The following is a 23,926-nucleotide window of genomic DNA, read 5'->3' on the forward strand; positions in this document are numbered from 1 at the left end:
CCTCCCTTGCTTTGCACCAAGACATGGGCATCTCAGCATTTCATCAAGTTTCTTCATCTATAATATGGGGATCACAATTCCTACCCTCAACTTGTGAGGATTACATAGTAATCAATCAGCAGTGGCCTTCGTGGGCTTCTGTTTCTTCATGATTCTTTTCCTTTCCTTTCCTTTCTGATCTTCCAGTGCAGTGATTGCCTTTATCACATATTCTATTCTCCAAAATGTTTCTCTGGTGTTCATTTCCTCAGCAAAATTGCAAACTGTGAGAGCAGAGTTGGTGTCACCTCCTTCTGCTCCCTTAGAGAAGGCAGGCTAGCTTTCACTTCCCCACCAAACATGTATCTAGTGGCAGGTGCAAAGATAAATGAGATGCAAAGAAAAATAAGGCTCAGTTCCTTTCCTCAGGGAACATACAGACCGCACATTAGGTGAACAGTACCAGCCAAAACTCTAGGCCAGATGCCTCCTGATATCTTTCCTCTGGATGTTCCAAGGTACCTCAAACATCATAGGTTAAATAGAGAACTCCTTCTCTTCCCCTAAAATATGCCCTATCCTACAGTTTTTCATTGTGGTGAATAACACTCAATCATCCAGGCTAGAAACCTGGATGTCGTGTTCCACTCTCATTCTCTTGATCATTTCTGAATCTTTGCATAAGTTGTTTCTTCTTCCTAGAACAACTCCCCCTCCTACCTCCATTCCCTCCTAGCCCCCCAATCTCTTGGCTAAATTTATTCTTTCCTCAGGTCTCAGTATAGATGAGATTGTAGACATGCGTCCAGGAGTTCTTTCCTGACTCCGAAGTCTAGAGTAGATACACCTCCTGGATATATCTGCACCATTCTGTGAGATATGGGGGTTAATCACAAAGCTTCTAGACTAGAACTAGGCTGACTGGGTTCAAGTTCCACCGCTCTCTCTTTTCTGGTATGTGAACTTGGATAAGCTATTATACTTCTTTATACCTCAGATTCTTCATCTGTAACATGGGGATAACAATATTGCACCTAATTTATAAGGTTATGAGGATTAAATGCCTGACATACTGTTCTAAATGCATTAGTTACTACTATTATCCCAAATTATAACTCTCACCCGGTGAGACTCAAGAGAACAAGAACTTTTTCATCAAAGTATTCTTCTGTGGCTTTGAATAAAGAATGAAGGAGCCCTGTCAAGTGAACCTGGTCAGAGCTGGCAGGGAGTGGGGGTAGAGAAAATTGTGTATTTGTGTCCATGAGGGGTTACTGGTGTCTGCCGCATACCAGAGAGTTACAGGCAGGAACAATTTGTGAGACAGAAAAAGATTTTCACCTCCTCGTTTCCTCCCCAGCTTCCAGGACGGTACTTAAGTGGACAAGACTGCCATCTGGTGGTGAATCGTGGAATGTCACCTCCTTGGAGGTTGAACTGAAACCAACGTTTTGGTGGCGGTGTTTTTTTTGGGGGTGGTGGTGGCATACTTTGCATATTTTCATTTTAGACGTCTAGTCCAGGAAGTTCTATATCATAATACATTAAGCCTTGTCCTTTCTCCAACCCCTCATAGATCTTGCCTCTTTCTTTCCTTGAGGAAGTTCCCTCAGGCTTGGCCCTGTTGGGTTCCCCTGAGTTGCGGAAACTAACCCGTAGGTTTCTTTTAGGAGCTTTAGAATTTCAGCTGCCCCAGACCCAGTCCCGAGGAAGGGGTCCTGGTGGCTTTACAGAGAAGGAGTTGGAAGAGATCTGGACATTTACATCTTTCCTTATCCTAGTACATGCTAACCAAGGTTTGCGGCCCCGCCCACTGTCCTGGTCTCCCTGGCAACTGTCTTTCTGCCAAGGGTGCCCCTCTCCCGGAGTTACCTAGGCAACCTTCAGGCCCGCCTCCTTCAAGGTCCTGACTGGTTCATAGCAAATGTGGGTCAGGGCCTACGGGAGGCATTTAGGTTGGAGGGGTGTGAGCTGTCGGGAAAGGAGGCAGTGTCCTGGGGGAGGGTGTGAAGTTTCTGGACCTGCTGGACCGGCAGAGGTGTCTGCACAGCCTTGGGTAGAGGGTCTGTGACATACTCGGGAAGAGCTGCAGTCCTTGGAGCCTGAGATGCTTGGGCCACTCTGAGAGGTGCTGCCAGTACAGGGCACCACTCGCTGTAGAGGAGGAGGGACTCCTGCTGTCCTGCCCCTCCAGCACGCAGGCACCCCCACACCCACACTGCCTGGTCCATCAGAGTTGGGCTCAGTGCGGAGTAGATATCTTTCTTTTCTCTCCAGGGAGGATCCCAAATCCTATCTCCTTTTCCTTTTTTCTCCTAAAGTTCCTATTTTGGAGGTCAGGCAGTGGACTCAGTCCTTGCAAGGCACTGCAGGGCATTCTAAGGAGAGGAGGGCCTGGTGGTTGAGATGTAGCAGAGGGGAGAGAGGCTTACTTGCCCCTCTCCTGCCCTCCTAGCATGTGCCTTTGGGGATGTGAGGAGACTATTCTGGGCTGGGGGTGGTAATTGACCCCTCCCAAGCCTCTGCCCACAAACCCTGCAGCCCCCAGAGAGGACCTCACTATGTAATTACTGTCCTCTCCCATACCATACTAAGCCCTATAATTATCTTGCCTACCTCCCTTGGCAGCCCTGTTAACCTCTTTAGACCCAAGGCCCTCTAAAAGAAGTTGGGAGTTGGGAGAAGGAAGACGAAGAATTTGTGTCTTGGGAAGGGCAGTGTTTCGTGGAGGCAGGATACAACTGGGGAACTCTAAGAATCATCTGGGGTCATGTCTTCCTTTGTCTCTGGCCTCCCAGAAGAACCCTCCCCCTACCCTCAATCAATCTCCCCCCACTCTCTCAGGACAGGCCATCCCTCCCGGTCCACTGGGTGCAAGCCCTTTCCTATCTTCATTCTTGGCCTCCTCAGGCCTCCCCACCTCTTCCCTGCCCATTGCTCCCACTCCGGGCCCAGATGGGTCCTTCCTTCAGGCCTTGCTCTGGACAGTGGCCACGGCTGGCTGTATTGCTCGTCTATGCCAGCAGGAGGCGCCACTGTTCCAGCTGCCGCTCAAGGAAAAGGAGTCTGAGTGCAGTATCCACTTATCCAGGGACATCCAAAGGCTCGAAGATCAGTGGATCCAGTAGGTAACAAAGCTTGACCTGGGCTGCCAGGTGAGAGGAGCTGGTGGTAAGCGAGGGGAAGTGGAGGATGGAGGGTTTGGAGGGAATCTAGTCTCCAGGGAGAAGCAAGGAGAGAGAGAGAGAGAGAGAGAGAGAGAGAGAGAGAGAGAGAGAGAGAGAGAGAGAGAGAGAGGGAGAGCGCGCTCGAGCATGGCAGTGAAAGTAAAGGTTGTTGCCAGATGTGGATTATGTGCGCGCCGTGTCTGTGTGTGTGTGTAGCAGTGGTGAGGGGCGGAGCATGACCACAGGGTCTGGCTGGCTCTGGGAATGGGAACCTGAAATTGGAAATGTGAGGATGGGACAAACCTGTCTTGGCTCTGCTTAGAGATGCTGGCACCCCCCACCCATTCCAACCCTGCCTCTTCTCACCTCTGTTCCCTGGGCTGCGAGACCACACTCCTGGGGGGCAATCCAACCACTTTGAGAACAGCCCTGGTGAGTGTCCCCTCAAAGACCCTCACTCTAAGGCAGGCATCTCAGGTCCCGCCGTCTATCTCCCAGACTATGCTAGGCAGCCCCAGCATCCTGGGCTTCATTTTGTCAGAGCCCTCACCACACTGTGTTTTTTGTCTGTGCCTACAAGATTGTACTGGAAGACAGGGGCATGTCTTGCTCATCTCCATATAGTCCCAGTGCCTGGCCTGTGTAAGCTTCTGACACATGGATGAATAAATGAATGAATTCTTCCTTAGCCCCTGCCTGGGCCTCTTGGCCTTTTTTTACCCTCAAGGAACAGGAACCTGAGATAACCATCCACCCCCAGCACCACTTCTTTCTCATTTTTCCCATGTTCGTTTCTGCCCCATCCTAGTTGTAAGGCTCTGTGACTCTCAGGTGGTACTTCTGTGCTCCTGAACTGGGTGCTGGACCAGAACCACACGGCAGCTAAGATCCTGGCCAAGGCAGTGCACGAGGAAGCCATGAGCCTGGACGCATTCTCCCGAGCTGGAGGGGCTGGAGCTGCCCGTCCTGCCCACTTGCCAGCTGGGCATTTGGCTTGACCCCATTGTTAATGGGAATGAGGCTGGGATGGGAGCCAGGGAAGACTGGGGAGCCTGAGGTTAGGGGCTGGGCCCCAAGGAGTAGGGAAAGGAATGGGCAGGCCCCTCGGACAGAGCCTGGAGGGAGTGAGCGGGATGGGGCTGGAACAAGAGCTGGACCTTGGGGCTTAAATTGCGGGTCTGGCCCAAGGCCAAGGGGGGTGAGAGGGCTGGAAGGAGGCTGGGTTGTCCCTCCTAACCCCTGCCTTGGCTCCTCAATTGTGGTGGGGTGTTCAGATATTTCTCAAAGCAAAGTATTTTAGTTCCCATGAGTCTAAAAACAGGGTATGATAAAGCCTTATCATTCTTAAGGTGACAAAACCAATCGTCTTCATTTCTTCCTCACCATTGCCCTAGGAGGTGGGCAAGGGAACTGTTTCCCTGCTATTCAGCTGGGAGAAAGCTGAGCCTCAGGAAGGGTGGCCTTTAGCCAAGGTCATCCACTCATGAGTGGCAGAACCAGGTCTCACATCTGGCCTCAGGGAGCTTCTTGCTGGTGGTGGGTGTGATGGACTGAGCGCTGGAGGTGGTACATCAAGACCCTGATTCGTTTTTTTTTTGTTGTTGAGACACAGTCTCACTCTATTGCCCGGGCAAGTGCCGTGGCATCAGCCTAGCTCACAGCAACCTCAAACTCCTGTGCTCAAGCAATCCTCCTGCCTCAGCCTCCCGAGTAGCTGGGACTATAGGCATGCACCACCACACCTGGCTAATTTTCTCTATTTTTAGTAGAGACAGGGTCTCACTCTTGCTCAGGCTGGTCTCGAACTCCTGAGCTCAAGTGATCCTCCCGCCTCAGCCTCCCAGAGTGCTAGGATTACAGGTGTGTAAGCCTCAAGCCAAGACCCTGATTCTTACCTGCAGGTTGACCCTGAGTGTCTTCATCTCTCTGAGCCCCACTTTCCTTGCAGTGAGGATATCAGGGGACTTTGGTGATGTGTTCTCCTGGGTACCATGGTGACCTAGTCTTGCCCACTATGAAGAGCTTGCCACCCACAGTGACCGGAGACACCCCCCAACCCCCGCCATGTCCCCAGACTACATTAGTGGTGACGTTGCCTTGGAGCTGCACTCAGCGCTGGTGCTGGGCCTCTCACGGACTCGCTGGGGAGCTGCGCTGGGGGCGGCCCGTGAGCTTTTCTACCAGCAGGACCCACAGACATGCAAGTGCAGCCTCTCCCTTCACCCTTGTTTTGATTTCACCCTGGAGTCTGTGAGCTGCCATCAAGCACTCATGCCTCTCTCATTATCCAAAGTTGGGCCTCTGGGTTTAAGTCTCAGGCCCCCAATTCAGACCCAACCTCTTGACCTTAAATTCCATCCACTACTCTCCCTCCCCTCCCCATTGGGGACATGGCCCTGATGATGCACCCTTGTTTCCTTCCCTTCTCCCATCCCTGTCTCCTCTTCCTTCTCTCCACCTCTCTCCCTCCCATCTCTTTCTTCCTCCCCAGCCCCCATCCTCCCCCTGCCTCCCACCCTCCCCTGCGTCTCCCGCTTCTCCTGGATGTCCTCACCCCTCTCTCAACTCTTCCCAGCTCCTTTCCCCATCCCTTCTCCTCCTCCTCACCTCCCTCGTGCCTCCTCACTCCCCTCCTCTGTGCCTCCACCCTGCTGGCCTCTGCAGTTCACTGTGGCCTCTACTATCATGGCACCTGCGTCTCATCTTGGAGCACCCCCCCACCGCCCGCAGTGGCCCTGCTGAGTGGAGGGGAGGCCTCTGTGCAGCAGGTGCTGGGCTCCCTGAGTGGACCTGGGCTTCAGGAGGCCTTGAGTGCTGGCCGCAAGCTGCCATGTGTGGCACTGGCACTGGCTGATGCCCACGTGCTCTTAAAAGGCAGCACCTTTCCTTGGGACACATGGGGCCCCCATGCTCTGCTGCTGGTCCAGGGTGGAGGTGTGGCAGAGCTGGAGGGCAGCCGGACTTTGCTTCATGGGACGGCCGAGGGTCCCCACCCCAGTTCTCCCACCACCAGCTAATGCCAGGCACCCAAGGGGCAGCAGCCTGAGCCAGCCGGGGTGGCTTGGGGGCATATCTGGATGCCAGGCACTTGGAGCAGGTGCTGGAGGCTCTGAAGGATGTGATGTTAGGGGCCAGGTCTGAGGTCAGCCACTCAGAGGTCCTTCTGTCCTGGAGCCCAGCAGACACGCAGGGCTCTGTGCTGACTCTCTAGGCTGCAGGAGTGAGCTATTCTTTATTATTATTACTGTGGTAAAATATATATAAATTAAATTTACCATTTTAACTATTTTTAAGTTCAGTGGCATTAAGTACGTGCAGAAACTGAAACTCTGTACCCATTAAACAACCATCCATGTCCCCCACCCCCCACCCTGGCAATCACGATTTTACTGTCTATGAATTTGGGGTGGAAGGGGCTATTCTTGCCCTCTCCCATATCTCTCCCTTCCACCCCTGCACAGGCTTCTTCTCTGGGTCTCCCTGGCCCTATCCTTTCTCTCCCCCTTGCTTTACCAAGTTGCTATCACCACCCTGCATTTGCCACAGCTTGCTTTCAGCCCCTTCCCCTGGTGTTCCTCTAGGAGGGTCCCATTCTCCAGCCCTGCCCCGCCCACCTGATGTCTCTGCTTCCTCCCCTCATCCTCACCTGGCAGGTGTTCCTGACACTGCTCTGGAGGTTACCCCATCGATGGCCTTCTCTTCTTCTCATTCAAGTTGCCCTCTCTACACTATTTGACACTTCTGGCCACTGTTCCCTCCTCCTCTCTTGAGGTTCCCTTTTGTCTTGGCCTCCTAGAGTAAGGGAAAAAAAGCACAGGTTTTGGAATCCCCAGAGATTTGGGTTCAAATCCTGACTGCCTTTCACTGGGTTTGACTCTGGGCATGTTATTCTGTGTCTCCAAGCCTCAGTTTCCTTATCTTTAAAACAGGAAAAATAATACCAACCTCACAGGGTTGTTGTTAGGTTAAACCCTGAGCTGGTGGCTGTAAGAGCCCAGCACAGTGCCTGGTGTGGTGCAGAGGCCCAGCTCTGCAAGGACCTTTCTCTTTCAGTGCCTTTACTGGCTACTAACCCCTACCCCCATGTTCCTTAAACGTAAGGGCTCCCTGAGGCTCTGTCTGTGTCCTTCCCTTGCTCTGGCCCTCACCCGTCCACGGATTTAGATATCACTTTTATCTCTAGTCTGATTCCTCTCTCCTGAGTTTCACATCCCCAGTTCCCAGTAGGACATCTCTACCTGGATGCCTCTTGTATGCTTTATGCCCTGGGTGGCCACCTCCTCCTTCCCTGCATGCCCAGATGATGGCCCCCATCATCTTTCTCGTGGACCATGGCAGTGATGTCTCGGCCACTTTCCAGGCCACTTGGCATTCATTGCTTCTCATTTCAATGCAGGCCCAATCCCAAGATAGTGTCACCTTCTCAAAAACTTTCCACCACTCCCCATTCCCTTTATTTTTATTTATTTATTTTTTTGAGACAGAGTCTCACTCTGTTGCCCGGGCTAGAGTGAGTGCCGTGGCGTCAGCCTAGCTCACAGCAACCTCAGACTCCTGGGCTTAAGCGATCCTACTGCCTCAGGCTCCCGAGTAGCTGGGACTACAGGCATGAGCCACCATGCCCGGCTAGTTTTTTTTGTATATATATTTTTAGTTGGCCAGATAATTTCTTTCTATTTTTAGTAGAGACGGGGTCTCACTCTTGCTCAGGCTGGTCTCGAACTCCTGACCTCGAGCGATCCACCCGCCTCGGCCTCCCAGAGCTAGGATTACAGGCGTGAGCCACCGCGCCCGGCCTCCCCATTCCCTTTAGAACATACCCAACATAGCCTTCTAGGTCCTTGATGGTCCTATTACCTAGACCACCTTCTTTTTGCTTCATTGATTGTTTTGCAAAGTATTTCCAAAGGCAATTACAGACATTACATTTCACCGTTCAATATTTTAGTACGCATCTTTAAAAAATAGAGAAATTTCCCTACATAATCACATCGCTATCACAGCTAACAAAATAATTTTCTCATGTTTAATTCTCAGTCCATATTCACATTTCCTTTGTTCCCAAAATGTCTGGTTTGTTCAGACAAAGACTCAATCAAGCACCAAGCATTGCACTTGATTGTTATGTACCTAAAGTATCTCAATCTTGTTTTTCTTTCTTTCTTTTTTTTTTTTTTGAAACAGGGTCTCACTTTTTTGCCCAGGCTGGAGTGTAGTGGCCTGATCACACCTCACTGGGCTCAAGTGATCCTCCTGCCTCAGCCTCCCAAAGCACTGGGGTGGGAGCCCGTGTCTCTCAATCTTGATCTTCAGACCAACTTCCACCCACCTTCACTACATCTCCCCAGCCTTTTGAGCCAGCCAACCCCAATCTGCGATGTACTTTAAAAAATGTTCCTTTCAGTAATCCCAGCACTTTGGGAGGCCCAGGTGGGAGGATCACTTGAGGCCAGGAGTTCGAGACCAGCCTGGGCAACAAAGCCAAACCCCATCTCTAAAAAAAAACAAGTTAGCTGAGTGTGGTGGCATGCACCTGTAGTCCCAGTTACTGGGGAGGCTGAGGCAGGAGGATTACTTGAGCCCAGGAGTTTAAGGTTGCAGTGAGTTATCATCGTGCCACTGCAATGCACTCCAGTCTGGGCAACAGAGTGAGACTCTCTCTCTAAAAAAAAAGCTCCTTTTTACAGTGGCTGAAACTGAGAGCTTGCCCCTTTATTCCTTCTTTCTCCAAGGTGACCTTGGAGAACACCACCCACCTCTGTGAAACCCATTTTCCTCCCACTGTCCCTCCCTCTGAGCTTTTCCAGCTGCCACCAGAGGCTCTGCCTTTCTTCAGTGTGGACAGAACTTCCTTCTGCCTGCTGGCAGAGGCCACTGGCTTCCGCTCCTTGCTGCCCATGTGCATGGCACATGCCTGGCATCTAGTGGCAGCAGTGAATACTCTTTTCTTCAGCATCTGCTCCTCCTCCACAGCCCGCTGCCATAATAAAGGGGGAGCAAGGTCCAGAATGGGCTTGGTGTGTCCCACTGGAAACTGGTTTTCAGCCCCGCCCATATCTACTTCCTTTTGCTCTTATGATTTCTTTCCTTCTTTGTGTACACACAGACACCAAGACTCAGGAAGTGGTTCTTGAGGCAAGATCATGAGAACATAAGTAGTGGGGCCCTGGTTGGGGGTACGAGGGTGTGTCGACTGGTCCTAACCTTTGTCCTGTTCATACCAGCTCCTGCCGGGACCACCAGTGACACACAAGGGAGGGAGGCAGCTGGAGAGGCCCCCCTTTCAGCCCTCACCTGGCTTTTCCTTCTGGGATGAGAAGAGCTGGCTGTCTGCTAGGATAAATTGGGGAAATCCAGGGGATATAAGCTTGCCTTAGTGTCTTCCCCCATGTCTCTGCCATAACGAGCTGATCCAGGAGCGATGGGAGCATAGACCTTGTGAATCCTCCTCCAAAGGGAGGGACCCACTCTGGCATGCCATGGTTGGCTAGGCGGTATGACCCCGGGTACCAGTACGGACTTCCTCCCCTTTTCTCAGACCAGGCGCCCTGGAAAATGGAGAAGTTGTGCTAACAGAAGCGGGCAAGGAAGGAACCTCCACTCTAGAACGTTGGGAGACTCCCAGGATGCGAGGCCAGGGACTTTCTCGAAGTGTTTACTCTGGCCCCACCCGATCCCAGGCAGTCCGCAGCTCATCGGGGATGGGGGCTTGAACAGAGTTGGAGCCAGAGGTGGGGGGTGGGCTCCAGGTGAAGGATGAGGAAGCCTCTCTCAGACCACCTTGTCACCTGGCTTCAGCTCTGCCGCCCCGCCGCCCCGCCGCTTAGAGGGTGACTCTGGGCCGCCCGTCCCTCCTTTGGCTTCTCGGAACCAGCGGGAACCAGGCGGCGCTCGGTCCCGCTCTCCTACCCGGGGTTGGCACGGAGGTGGGGGCGCCAGAAGGACCCCAGGCGCCTTGAGGTCTTGCCCTGGGTACCTTCCCTTTGCGGGGGTGGGCGCTGTCTTCCGGGTAGGGGCCACGTGGCCCTGGCCGGGCGGGGGGCTCGGCCCTCCCGTCGCGGGCCCCAGTGACTCAGGCCGCAGCTGTTCCCGCGTCACATGAGGGAGGCGGCGGGGGAGGGGGCTGTGGCCGGCGCCCGGGGCGGGGCCGCTCGGGAGGCGGGGCGGGAGCCGGGGGGCGCAGCGAGAGAGCCCCGAGCCGCGGCGGGAGAGCAGCGCACTGCTCGGGGAGCGCAGGTGAGGGGGCCCGCGGGGGCCTGGGCGCGGGGGGCAGAGCGGCGGCAGTCCCCTTCTCCGGGGGCTCGCGCGGGGCCTCGGAAGACCCGCCCCGCGCTCTCGAGGCCCTCGAGCAACTTTGCTTTAAAGTTCCAGAAGCCCGGGCAGGGTACCGTGCGGGTGCCGGCCGCACTTCTGGGGGGGCGGGGGAGGTCAGAGCCCAGGAGAAAGTGGCTGGGGGGACGGGGTTGGGCTAAGGACCGTTTTTCAGGGCCGGCTGGGCGGGGAGGGGGTGTTTGACGCCCGGGGCCGGTGGGCCGAGGGTCGGTGTCAGGCCCGAGCCCCTGCCGGAGCCCTCGGCTCTGTCCCGGGCCCCGGAGGCGGCGGGGCGGGGTCCGCGCCTCGGGGCCGTCGCCCCCTCCCCTCTCCAGCCGGGGGGGAGAGGGGGCTGGGAGACGTGGATCCGACCGCGGGTTTCCGGGTGGGAGGGGCCGGGAGTCGGGGCCGGGCAGGGAAGGCCTCGAGGGCCGGCCGGGAGTCGGAAACCGAGGTCCCCCTCGGCCCGTTCTAACCCCCCGCCCTCCCCTGTGGCCCAGGCCCAGCAGCCATGGCGGTGGAAGGAGGAATGAAATGTGTCAAGTTCTTGCTCTACGTTCTGCTGCTGGCCTTTTGCGTGAGTGGGGAGGGGGTGCGATGGGGGCTCGCTGGCAGGGTGCGGGGAGACCTGGCTCCGGAGTGCTGAGGGCTGAGGGACCGAGAATGAAGGCAGCTGGAGACCAGATGTGGAGGGAGAGCCCCAGGAGAGACAGCACAGCCACCCCTTCCTCCCGCTTTCGTGGACCCCTGAGACTTGTTTCCACCGAGAATGACCATCCTGGGTGTGCAGCACCTCCCATACCCGCCCCTCCTGGCCCTTCCTGTCTGGTGACCCAACCACTTGTGCTGCAGGGGCAGTGGGGCAACCAGCCAACGGCGCCTGATGCTATCGCCACGGGGCTTTCCTCCGCGCTCCCCTCTCCCCTCGCTTCCTCCTCTGCCCCCTCATCCCTCCATTCCCGCTCCACCCAGCTGCTTGGGGGCGAGGAAGGCCTCTGCCCACCTCAGTTTGCTCTTGCCCTGGGCTCCTGGCTTGGGAGGCTATTGTTTGTCCAGGGAGGGGGACACCAGTCTTGCCCGCTTTTCCTCCTCCTTGGCCTAGCTGGGAGGAACCTTAGGCACAGCTGATGCATGTGAGGTGGGCACTAGAAGATAGTAAGGGGGCGGTTCTGGAAGAGATTTGAGCTGGGAGCCCATGGAAAGCACTATTCTAGGTCAGGAATTTGTGCCCTGGGGTCAGGGCTTTCCAGGAACTCTTTTTACATTTGGTTATCCCCCTGGTGGAAGAGCTGCTTGGAGGAAGGCGAGGCTGCTGACTCTGGACTCCCTTTTCCCTTCTCCCTGAGTGTGTTGAACACCTCACCAGCCTTCACCGGAGTGGGTGGGGGGCAAGGATGGGTCATACCCCTACCCCACAGTCAAGTTTCCTGGAGGTGTGAGAATCTGTCTCCCGGTTGGGGTCAAGTCTGTGTCCTGGGTGCACTCCCTGCCCTCTCCCCTCCCCTGTGAAGGACTGCTGGGTTCTGGGTATGGCCTAACCCTCACCTGCCCTCCTCTCAGGCCTGTGCACTGGGACTGATTGCTGTGGGTGTAGGGACCCAGCTTGTCCTGAGTCAGACCATCACCCAGGGGACTACCCCTGGCTCCCTGTTGCCTGTGGTCATCATTGCAGTGGGTGCCTTCCTCTTCCTGGTGGCATTTGTGGGCTGCTGTGGGACCTGCAAGGAGAACTACTGTCTTATGGTCACGGTGAGTGGGGTGTGGGACCAGGATGGGTGTGGGACTGCTGGAGGCCATTTCTGTGGTTGGGGTTCACGAGGGTGGGCGAGAAAGACCTTTGTGAGTGGTCCAGGGACTGGCTGTGCTAGAGCAAGCCCTTTTCATCCATAGACTCCAAACCTGACCCCTGTCCTTTGCTCCTGCAGTTTGCCATCTTCCTGTCTCTTATCGTGCTGGTGGAGGTGGCCGCAGCCATTGCTGGCTATGTGTTTAGAAATAAGGTAAGAAGGGAATAAGGGGAGAGCCTTCCTCAGCCTGGTGTGGGACCCAGGTGCCTGAATTCTGACCTCAACAGTGCATCTCCCTACCGTCAGGTGATGTCAGAGTTTAATAAGGACTTCCGGCAGCAGATGGAGAATTACTCAAAAAACAACAATACGGCTTCAATCCTGGACAGGATGCAGGAAGATGTGAGTGGGGTTGCTGGGAGCAGGGGTAGTGGGGGGAGAGAATTCTCATCTCCACATTGAAAGTGGAGATTCGCTCAACAACCTTCTCCCCCATATCTCTTCCCTTCCCTAGTTTAAGTGCTGTGGGGCTGCCAATTACACAGACTGGGAGAACATCCCTTCCATGGGCAAGGGCCGAGTCCCTGATTCCTGCTGCGTCAATGTCACTGTGGGCTGTGGGATTAATTTCAAGGAGATCCATATGGAGGTAGGGAGGAGACTGAGGTAGTACGGGACTTGGGAAATCTGGGAAATGATTCAGGAGGCAAGAGACCTGGGATGGAGGTGGACAGGGTCAGGGGTGGGGAGGGGATCTGGAAATGTTGGGAGAGGGGTGGGGTGAAAGGTACATAGGGCAGGGAAGAGACAGATGGACCAGTGGAGGTGGGTGGGAAGTCTCTGATGGTGTTCTTGCTTTGTGTGCCTGCCACCCTTTAGGGCTGTGTGGAGAAGATCGGGGGCTGGCTGAGGAAAAACGTGCTGGTGGTAGCTGCAGCAGCCCTGGGCATTGCTTTTGTAGAGGTGAGAAATAGCCTGGGCAGGGGCTGGGAGTCCGTCCAGGGCATCTGGGGAGTGGGGAGTGGAAGTGGGGGAGTGGGGAGGAGGGTGCTGAGCAGGAGGTACTGGACTGGAGATGGTGTGTTGAGGGTCTCCTGCATGAATCTGGGGTAGCTTGCCCTTCAACTCCTCTCCACCCCCATCTCCGTCTCTCCTTCCAGGTCTTGGGGATTGTCTTTGCCTGCTGCCTCATGAAGAGTATCCGAAGTGGCTATGAGGTGATGTAGGGGGTCTGGTCTCTTCAGCCCTCTTCATCTGGGGGAGTATAGTAGTATCCTCCAGGTTTTTCAATTAAATGGATTTTTTCAGACCGAAAAGAGAGATGGTCTCACTGTGTCTTACAGTGATATGTGTTCCCTTCCCTCTCCTTATCCATGTTTCTGGTCCTCTGGGACCTTGCTCTGTGCACCTCTGGGAAAGGCAGGCCTATTTTGGGGGGGTGTTTGGGAAAAGGATTTTGCTGAAGGTGCTGGTTGGGCTGGCAGCAGAAGTGGGGATCCAGAGGAGGCTGTGGCCCTTCCTGTCCTCTAGTCTTGTGTAACCAGGCTCAGCACTGGAACATTCATGAATTTCCCACAAAGTTCCTACTGGGAGAGCCCAGCCCTACCTTGGACATCTTCTCACCTCTAAGGGCCCAACAACTAACCCCCTGGCCCATCCTTAAGGGGATCCAGCTACTTTCAGAGTGGTGCTAAGTTGCCTTGACATCTGAGTGGCCAGTGTTCCTCCTCCTCGACTTATTAGATAGTAGTAATTTAGATAAGTATCGCCTTTTCTTCCATGGAAACCACCCATCCTGGCCCTGACCTCTCTTAATTTTCCTTCCTCTCCCAAGAAAAATAAAGGCCATTCCCAGCACAGACACTGAATTGCGACCTTACTCTGTGTAGAAAATAAGCGAAACGCTCGCAAGTGTCCTCTGGTGGCCACTCCTGGAGGTGCAGCTTCCAAGATCTGCCATAGATGCAAGACAGCTCCCTTGCGCCCCCCAGTGGGGGCTAGCTGTTTTGCAGGCACTAAACAGGCCAGAGACCTTGGGCTCTAAGTCAGCTTAAGGCAGTTAGTACTTAAATGCGCTCAGTCTGCCCCTGGGCACCTTCATTTCGGTGCACTTTTTTTTTTAACAATACACTTTTATTGAGTGCCTATTTTGTGCCAGACATCAGGCAATACCAGGGCAGGGACATAAATAAATCAAAGTCCCTGCCCTTGAAAAACAATCTCTTGGTGGAAGGCTAGATTCAGTAGACTGCCTGAGCAGGCTTGGGAAGGACCCAGGTGAGCACAGCATCCACCAGGCAGGCTGGCAGGTAGGAGGCGGGCAACCAGAGCAGCTTGGCATCCCAGCCTGGGCTGTAGCGGGTTCGGGGGTGACAAGCAGTCAGGGCATGCTCCACACACTTGCTGACCTTGGTGAGCTCTGGATTACAGATCAGGTTCATGATGCGCCGCTGCACTTTCAGGTCTGCAGTCCGGAGGGTGGTTGCAATCAGTTTGCCTTCCCCCTCCAGCCCACCCGAGGCCCTATCTTCTGGGTCCTAGAGCTTGTTGCCCAGCAGAGGTGAGAGGTATCCTCAGTCCCCTCCCCAACATAGGGTGTGGGTGGGTTCCACATGGCCAGGGCGCACTCCTGTGGCATCCTATTCATACCCACCTTCTCCCAGCAGGCTGATGTGGGATTGGCCTTTCTGGTGCTCTGATTTCCCTTCAGGTACCCCTGTATATGGGCCCAGCTACTCACACTTGGTGAGGAAGGCCTCCCCATAGAGGGCCCGTGTGGCTGGAGGTAGCCGTGCCCAGCAGGCCTGCAAGGTGTTCTCCAAACTCTCCAGGTTGGTCAGAGAGGTTCGGAAGAAGCCAGGCTCCACGATGCAGACTCGTACCCCAAAAGGAGCCATGTCTCGCCTGGAGTGGGGGCAGAGGAGAGGGAAGTTACTTGGTCCTTGCTCTATAGGGAGGGGACTTTCAGGGACATGGGTGGAGCAGCTAAGATGAGAAACTTACCACAGATCAGGGACAAAAGTCCTGATGGTAAAGGAGATTCCTGCTGCTCTGGGACAAGGGGCAAGTGGGGCAGAGGGAGGGAGGTATTTCTGGGGTTTGTTTTCCTTTATATTTTCTATTATCTAGAGCAGGGGTCAGCAAAATTTAAAGGGCCAGAGAGTAAATGTTTTAGGCACTGCCGGCCAAGAAACAAAATTGATGATACTAGGTACTTACATAACCATTTACAATGTAACCTAACCAGTTAAAAATGTAAAAACCATTATTAGCTTGTAGGTGGCTGCCTGGACCTGGCCTGAGAACTGCAGTTTGCCAATTCCTGATCTAGAGGAACCCTATTCCCTGGCTCCCAAAACACAGGGTTGAGCCCTGAGTGCTAGATATGAAGGGTATAGACTGGTATTTGCTGGAGGGTAATCTAATGGGGAAAGTGGAGATACATCCCATAGCCCTGGCACAGATGTAGAAATCCAAGTATAAAGCATGTGTTCTATGATGCCAACAGGAAAACTAAAGACTGAGGGATAGGGACAAAGGCAGACATTTACATTATTTGCTGAGTGATGGTGAGGAGGGCAGGCTTCCTTGGAAGGTGGGCTCAACTTGGGCAACTTGAACTTCTGCTCAAAATTCAGGCCCTGCTCCCCTGTCATCCTCATCAAGTCTCCTTTGTGCTCCCATGGAACTTGGAACATTCTTGTATAAAGAAGAGGGGCAGGGCTGGGTGCGGTGGCTCACACTTGTAATCCTAGCACACTGGGAGGCCGAGGTGGGAGGATCGCTCGAGGTCAGCAGTTTGAGACCAGCCTGAGCAAGAGCGAGACCCCATCTCTACTAAAAATAGAAATAAATTAGCTGGACAACTAAAAATATATAGAAAAAATTAACCGGGCATGGTGGCGCATGCCTTTAGTCCCAGCTACTTGGGAGGCTGAGGCAGAAGGATTGCTTAAGCCCGGGAGTTTGAGGTTGCTGTGAGCTAAGCTGACGCCACGGCACTCTAGCCCAGGCAAGAGTGAGACTCTGTTTCAAAAAAAAAAAAAAAAAGAGCGGCAGGAGAACATAATGACCAGGCTCTCCAGGCAGTCAGATGTAGGGGTGAGACCTGTTGCTTCCCCTAACTATTAAATAGTTGTGCATTAATACCTACCTTTATAAGGTTGTTGGGAGAATTAAATGACAAAATGTTATATAAAGCTACTAGCTCACTGTAATAGTTATTAATAGTAGTTTGTTTCCCTACTGATAATCATGATAGCAGACTTTTTTTGAGCATTTACTACGTGCCAGGCATGGTTGGGTCCTTACCTGTACCTCATTTCACTCACAACACAACACCCATGAGGCAGGTTTTCTCATCCTGATTTAACAGGTGAGTTAAGAACAGGTAAAGGAGTGGTGCGGTGGCCATGCCTATAATCCTACCACTCTGGGAGGCTGAGGCAGGAGGATTGCTTTACATCAGGAGTTCAAGACCAGCCTGAGCAACAGCGAGACTCCATCTCTACCAAAAATGGACAAAATTAGCTGTGTGTGGCAGCACACACCCATAGTCCCAGCTACTCAGGAGGCTGAGGAAGGACGATCACTTGAACCCAGGAGTTTGAGATTGCAGTGAGCTATGATGACGCCACTGCCTCTACCTGGGGCAACAGAGTCAGATTCTGTCTCAAAAAACCAAAACAAAACAAACAAAAAACCAAAAACTGGTAAAGAGTAGTAATCTACTTAAGGTCACAAAGCTCACATGAAAGAAGGCTGGGATTTGAACCCATGGTCTAGCCCTAAACTGTCTCTTCTTAAATATTTCACTATGCTGTGTCTTAATCATCTGTGCCAGCCCATGCCCGGCAATAATTTGTTTGTTGAGTGGGCTGCTCTTGGCCTTGGAGCCCAGGGCCCTGCACCCCTCACCTCAGGCTGTCAGAGAAGGCCTCCAGGCCAAACTTGGAGACACAGTAGCCCCCACCATTGGGTGCCAGACGACCCAAGACACTGGTGATGTTGATCACCCGTCCCCGTGCCTGATGCAGCAGAGGCAGCAGGGCAAGGGTGACCCCGATGGGACCCAACGTGTTCACACTCAGCACCCGATGGAAATCGTCCTGTGTCAGCCATGGTGTGGGCCCGATGATACCAGCCACACCAGCATTATTCACCAGACCAAAAAGCCCTGTGGGGAGATGAGAAAGACAGCAGGGGTGGGTGAGGGACTCACCCATTGTCCTTCCCGGGAGCTTCTGAACACTCACTGCTCCTCCCCAACTAGTCCCTCTACCTTCCTGCAGTCCCTGCAAGAAGGGGGCACTATAGAGATCAGGATGTCCCCACACCATGTTCCTGTGGCTCGGCCATACTTACCTGCTTCCCTGACGTGCGTCTCCACCCACTTGGCTGCCCGTTGGACACTCTGGGCATCAGTGACATCCAGCAGGGTGGTGTGGAGGCGGGAGGAGGCCACCCGCTGTAGGTCCTCTGCCCCTGAGGGGGTCAGGCAGCTGGCCAGGACTCGGAAGCCCCTCTGGTCCAGCTGCAACGCCAGAAGGCGCCCGAAGCCCGAGTCACAGCCAGTGATGAAGACAAAGGCATCGCTGGCGGGCAGGCTCTGCCGGTCCCTGAGTAACCACAGCACTGCCCAGAGCAAGGCACCCAGCAGCAGAGGCAGCCACATGGCCGGAACCCACGTGACCTGCAGGTGGCAGCCTAGGTTGTGCAGGAATACTTGTCCCATTTACTTTTGCCCTCAAGCCCTTGCCCCTAATCACCTACCTAGCTGGAAGTGTCTGGTCTGAGCCGATTGAGAAATTATCTGCTTGGTAGATAAGTGGCTCATCCATGCAAGCAAAACTATATTTGAGGCTAACAACTAAAAGCCAGGTCCCGTGTGGGAGCAGAGGAATCTTCTTGCTTGCCGTCACACCTCTCCTACTAAAACCAGGGACACCTGAACCCTCTAAATGTAAACTGGGCCTGGTTTTTAGAACCACGTACAGGGCCAAGAGCCTTTATTTAGTCCTGGTGCCTCCCAAACTTGCTGTGTGATGCTGAGCGTCTCACTGCGTCTCTGAACATGTTTCCTCATCTACTATGTGGGGCTAACACCCACCAGGCCCACCTCAGAGTTGCGGAGGATCAAAGGGGATAGTGTGTGAGGGAGGAAGTTAAAAGCTTAAAGCTTTGTCTGTCAATGCGTGTAATGTCTGGCTAGTCTTCCCACAGCACCCCCAGCTCCCAGTATCCCACTTACCTCCTTTGGGGAGAGTTGGCAGGTACTACAATGCCTGCAGCTTCTTCTTTTGCTTTTGTCTGAGAGACTGTGCTCCCAGTCTTCCCCGGCTGCCACACTAGCTACTGGAAAGGCCAAAGTCCAGAGTGGGTAGACGTGGGTGTCAGGAATACTAAGTACATGTGTGATGGGGTGGGCAGAGGGCAGAGGAGGAGGAGCCAGGGAGGCTGGCGCCTGCCTGGGTGAAGCCCAGGGTTGGCAGAGGCCAGGCCTGCCCAGCCCCCTCCTTGGCTGTCTTTTTCAGCCTGGGTTCCTGACCACCTATGTCATGTTCTCCCAGGAGGACGGTGCTGTCAAGGATTGCAGCTGCCCCTCTTTGTTGGTAGCCTTTCACCTGTTATTCCTCCCCCTTCTCAGCCCTGAAGTGCCCCTGAGAATTACTCTCCCACCTGGCTCAGACTCATGACACTGCTTAGTGTTAGCCTGGGAGAGGCCATGAGCACGTGGAGAGGCAGAGAGCCAGGCCTGTTCCCTGTCTTATTTCTCCTCTGCAGGAAACTGAAGTCCTGAATTAGGAAGCTTGGGGCAGGGACTACAGGGACCTTCTCTGGGAAGGTACGAGAAACTCCCACTCTCTGCTTACCCAACAGGCACCTACACTAGGCCAAGGAGAAGAGAGTTGGGATAGGAAGAGGAAGCAAGTTCCACCCTCTACCCAAAAGGTACCTGTCCTTCAAGGAAACCACCTTTGAACCTTCTACTCCCACTCCCCACACTGGAGCTAGTAGCTCCTTGAAACACACCACATAGAAACAGAGGCTCCTGTTTTATTCATGGCCTGTCAGTCTCCCTCCTGCCCCTGCGGATGAGGTAGGAGGGATGGGGTGGGAGGGACAGGGACTAGGAGGGGGCAGACTGCAGCTGCCCTTTGTAGACATATTCCAGTGCCGTGGCAATGGTGCGCATGTCCAGCTCGATGCTCCGAGCCCAGTTCTCCACATCCCCGATCTCCTGGGAAGGGGGAGAGGAGGTAGGAGCCCAGGAATCAGGGTGGGTGGAGTGTGGCTTCTAGGCTGGTGGGTACTTTTCATCTATCTCCTGGAAAGGGCTTTACGTGGACCCACCAACTGCTTTTATTTCTTTCTCTAGCTTCCCTGACACTGGGGCCATACATGGGGTTTCTGGGACCATCCCCAGTTCCTCCTTATCCCAGAAGTGACCCAACTTGAGGCAGCCACTGGGGGACCAGGAAGCGGGTAGTGATGTAGGGAGTGTGGCCCACCTTGAGTGCCTGGTTGAAGTTCTCCACCATCCCGATCCACTGGCCTGTCTGCTTGGCAAATTGGGCAGCCTGGACTTGTAGGGTCTTCACCTCATGGTCCAGCTTTCTCTGGTTCATGTAGGCCTGGGCCACACTGGAGGTTGGAGGAGGAAGATCAGCTCACCCAGCTAGTGGGGGGTGGTCTCCAGGACTAACATTCCATTGCAGTAGTGGGAGGTCAGCCAGGAGCCAGGGCTGGGGAGAACCTCATGATTTTGGCCATTTTTGGATGTGAAGCAAATGACTACCAGCACATGCAAGTGAACCCAGTTTCTTCCTCTCACGAGGGGTGGGGGTGGGGTGGAATTCCCAGGAGAGCCATGCTGGGAGCTGACCAGAAACATACCATCTCCAACCCCAAAAGGAGTTCTTGCAGCTGGGTCGGGGAAGGGAGAGGTTAACCTGGGAGGATAGCCCTGAGGAAGAAGATGGGTGGGAAAGGAGGGCATGGCAAAACTGGGAAAATCCAGCAGCAGGGAAACATTTGCCAGTGACTGGAAGCCCAGGGATCTGTCCAAGCAGTTGGGAAGGGAAATTGGGCCCTTCCCTGAATCTGGGGTGGGATGGGAGGGCAAACCCCCTCCCCAGAAACCGTGGGTCAAGAGAGGATATCCCAGGGGTTTCTGCTTGGCTCTCAGTCTCTCTCCCAACCCTAACTTCGCCCACACAGATGAATGAACACATGCATGCATGCACATGCACACACACACACACACACACACACACACACACACAGTCTCCCTTCTGCCCTAAGAATAGTTTTTCTCTCTCTGCAATCAAGGTGCTGGAGGCTGTAGTTACCACTGCTACATTGGGGCTGGTGTCCCCAACCCTCTGCTAAAGTTTCTTGCCTCTCCACCCCCTGCCCCCTGCAATAATTGTTCTTCCTTATTGGCTCCTGATGAATATTTCACTTCCCACCCCAAAGCTCTAGTCAGCCAGGAGATCCCATATCCGGTGCCCCCCATCCACTGGAATGTGTGGGGGCTGGAGGGGGAAAGGGGTTGGGGGGTTGAGAGAGTGGGCAGGACACCTGACAGGGGCTAAGACAGACTGAGCCTTTGTTTTCCTTTCCGGGGAATGAGAGGGGCCGTGGGCAGCAACACAAAACCCTTTCTAATCTGGCTTTGGTTTAGCTGCCCTCTAAGCTGAAAGGGGGTGGCCTCTAGGAAAGGAAGAGAAGAGGGAGAAGCCTGGGCTAACCTCACAAATGACAGGCACAGCAGAGCCCAGGAGGCACCCATGTGGGAGAGATGAAAGGGGACAGACCCTGTCCCTTCTCTTCAGGAGATAGCGGGGACACTGTAGAGGGTGGGGTAGGAGCTGAAACAGATTCCCCTGGGAGTTCCTGAAATCTGTTTTCCCTATTGACCTCCTGATTCTGTCTTTACACTGAGTGAAGAGAGCCACCTGGAGGGAAGGCTCCAACCACAGCTTTCTTTTCCCCTAATCTTGCCCACTCTCACCCCAGATGAGTAATAAAGATGACCCCAGCCCCTATGTGGCTCACTTGGATGACTCAGTCTGTGGGTTCACAGCCAAGCTGTTCTACTTGCCCTGGGGTGGAAGGTATTATATTGCCTCCTTTCTTCCAGCTGACTGGATGGACTATTGAATCATCATCTCTGTGCTCTTCTGGGTCACTCAGGGTCAAGAGACAATGTTCTTTGCTCCTTCCCAAGTCTTTGGCTGTTACTGGCATTCTCATTTACGGATGGGGTAGGGAGTGGTCCCTGGAGACCCAAAAGGATGTGAAGAGACATCCTGGCTCTGCCACAGTTCCTGGCATAGGTTCTACCCTCACCCCCACCAGCTGTGCCATCTCTTTCCTGCCAGCTGCTTCCCAGACTTGCCAGAGGATGGGAAGTGGAGAAAAGGGTGGTTAAGCTGTGGTGAAGGAGGGTGCTCTCTCTCCCACTGAGGTGACAGCTGGACTTGGAAGGGCAAAGGGAGCTGGGCAGATAGCATCAAGTTGTAAGCACCAGGGAAGTTAATGTGGGGAGAGGGAAATCTGGCTGTTTATTCAACCACTGCAGCTGCTTCTCCCTTGCCCAATGCTAGGGGTCAGAGCTGACTCAAGCCTCTCTCCATAAAGCTGGGAGAGGCAGGGATAGAATAGGGGAAGGAGTGGAATATCCCACCCCTTCAAGAGCAGTCTGAGGGCCAGACCTTAACAGTGCCTAAACTTGGATGGGTTAAGGGAAGAGGTTCATACCCCACATTGAGGTGATCCACCAAAGCTTCTGTCAGGCAGGTCGCTGCAGCAATAGCCTCTCGCCTCCTCTTCTCTGGGGGGAGGAGGAAAAGGGATTGGAGTGGAGATTTGTATTTTTTTTTTTTTTGAGACAGAGTCTCACTTTGTTGCCCGGGCTAGAGTGAGTGCCGTGGCGTCAGCCTAGCTCACAGCAACCTCAAACTCCTGGGCTTAAGCGATCCTACTGCCTCAGCCTCCCGAGTAGCTGGGACTACAGGCATGCGCCACCATGCCCGGCTAATTTTTTCTATATATATATATTTTTAGTTGTCCAGATAATTTATTCCTATTTTTAGTAGAGACGGGGTCTCGCTCAGGCTGGTCTCGAACTGCTGACCTCGAGCGATCCACCCGCCTTGGCCTCCCAGAGTGCTAGGATTACAGGCGTGAGCCACCGCGCCCGGCCATTTGTATTTTTTTAAGACAGAGTTTTGTTCTGTTGCTCCAGCTAGAATGCAGTGGTGTCATCATAGTTGACTGGAATCTCAAACTACTGGGCTCAAGCCATTCTCCTGCCTCAGCCTCCTGAGCAGCTGGGACTACAGGCACATGCCACCACCCCTGGCTAAGTTTCTGTATTTTTTTGTAGAGACAGGGTCTCGCTATGTTGCTCAGGCTGGTCTGGAACTCGTGGCTTCAAGCGATCCTCCCGCCTTGCCCTCCCAAAATGCTAGAATTACAGGCATGAGCCACTGCACCCGGGTGAGATTTGTTTTTTTGAGGGGTGGTGCTAAAAGTTACCCACCCATTTCTACTATTCTGCCAGAATCATCTCAACTAACCTCAGAATGGCAGAGCTGAAAAGGACCTTGAAAAACATAAAGCAACCCCTTTCATTTTAGAAATGAGGAAACTGGTACCCTGAAAGGGGAAGCGACTCGCTCAGGGACGCCCAGGAGTCAGTGGCAGCGCCCACGACTACTGACTCCCTGGCACTCTTCGTCCACTACCTTAGCCGAAGAATTTGAAACTGCGGGATTCTCAGCCCGGACTCAGGAGTAAGAGGCCCACCTGAGTTCCGGTGTTTTCAGGCCTCCAAGAATCCCCTCTCTGGGCGGTCCCCGGCACCCTCCTTCCTCAGGGGCGGCCCTTCCTACTCCAGGCTGCGAGGCTCCCTGGGCCAATAGGCACAGCGCTCCGTGAGCGGGAGGCGGGGCTGGGAAGCCGCCGAGTTGGGGATTGGGGGCGTTGCCAAAGGGACCAGCGCCCGTCGACAACGGAACGGAATTTACAAAAAAGCTGCTCCCTAATTCCCTCTCCCCCATTCCCGTTGCCCGCTAGCCGACGCCCTTCCCTGGATCTGGGCAGTTACTCGAGGTCCTGGCTCCGGGCTGAAGCTAGGCCGCAGCAGGAGAGAAAACAGCAGATGGGATATTCGGCTCACCCTGCAGCTCTTTGCGTTCATTCTGCTTGGCCTGGTGTTCTTTCAGCAGGCGGGACAGCATGGTCGCGACGGGTCGTGGGTTTGGGGCTGGGCACGCCGGCCCCCCTCCGGCTCCGGAAGCTGGAACGCGCACCTTGGCTCCCGCGGGGCCTAGGTCACGTGACCACCGCGTCACGTGAGGCGGGGACCCGCCCTCTTTTTGAGAAGTGGGGTGGTAGGTAGTGAAGATCTTGGTGGGCAAGGGAGGTAGAGGAGTGGGGGAGGGGAAGGTGAACTCTTTTCTTTACTGGGAGCTCACTTTTTAGTGAATGTTGGAAGAAGCTTTTTTCTAATACCCATATTGCAGAGCCAGTTTTTAACATCTTTGGATCTCAGGCTCCCGGGAGGGTTGATGTTGCCAGGCCGTCCACACCATTTGGTTGGTGGGAGAGGAGAGGCTGCTCCCTGGACTCATTGAAATTCTTTTCCTTCCTTCGTCTTACCTCCTGGCAGTG

The 23,926-nt window shown here is 54.1% G+C and overlaps 3 protein-coding genes across 3 annotated transcripts; 1 reads left to right on the forward strand and 2 right to left on the reverse strand.

Annotated features, from left to right (window-relative positions):
• Positions 1–10,137: 10,137 nt before the first annotated feature.
• On the forward strand, positions 10,138–13,560 carry CD63 (CD63 molecule). Its single transcript, XM_045553730.1, has 8 exons — positions 10,138–10,382; positions 10,958–11,034; positions 12,018–12,206; positions 12,383–12,457; positions 12,551–12,646; positions 12,759–12,893; positions 13,124–13,207; positions 13,405–13,560. Exons 2-8 carry the CDS (start codon positions 10,969–10,971, stop codon positions 13,468–13,470), a joined length of 711 nt encoding a protein of 236 aa, XP_045409686.1. The 5' UTR covers positions 10,138–10,382; positions 10,958–10,968; the 3' UTR covers positions 13,471–13,560.
• A 760-nt stretch (positions 13,561–14,320) lies between these two features.
• RDH5 (retinol dehydrogenase 5) lies at positions 14,321–19,181 on the reverse strand. The gene is made up of 5 exons (XM_045553747.1): positions 18,495–19,181; positions 17,609–17,936; positions 17,162–17,420; positions 14,985–15,148; positions 14,321–14,708 (listed from the first exon to the last, which is right to left on the reverse strand). Exons 2-5 carry the CDS (start codon positions 17,916–17,918, stop codon positions 14,485–14,487), a joined length of 957 nt encoding a protein of 318 aa, XP_045409703.1. The 5' UTR covers positions 17,919–17,936; positions 18,495–19,181; the 3' UTR covers positions 14,321–14,484.
• A 99-nt stretch (positions 19,182–19,280) lies between these two features.
• BLOC1S1 (biogenesis of lysosomal organelles complex 1 subunit 1) lies at positions 19,281–23,599 on the reverse strand. The gene is made up of 4 exons (XM_045553789.1): positions 23,433–23,599; positions 22,010–22,082; positions 19,756–19,888; positions 19,281–19,484 (listed from the first exon to the last, which is right to left on the reverse strand). Exons 1-4 carry the CDS (start codon positions 23,491–23,493, stop codon positions 19,374–19,376), a joined length of 378 nt encoding a protein of 125 aa, XP_045409745.1. The 5' UTR covers positions 23,494–23,599; the 3' UTR covers positions 19,281–19,373.
• Positions 23,600–23,926: the final 327 nt, after the last annotated feature.

Source organism: Lemur catta, chromosome 6, assembly GCF_020740605.2.
Source record: "Lemur catta isolate mLemCat1 chromosome 6, mLemCat1.pri, whole genome shotgun sequence".
Lineage (NCBI taxonomy): Eukaryota > Metazoa > Chordata > Mammalia > Primates > Lemuridae > Lemur > Lemur catta.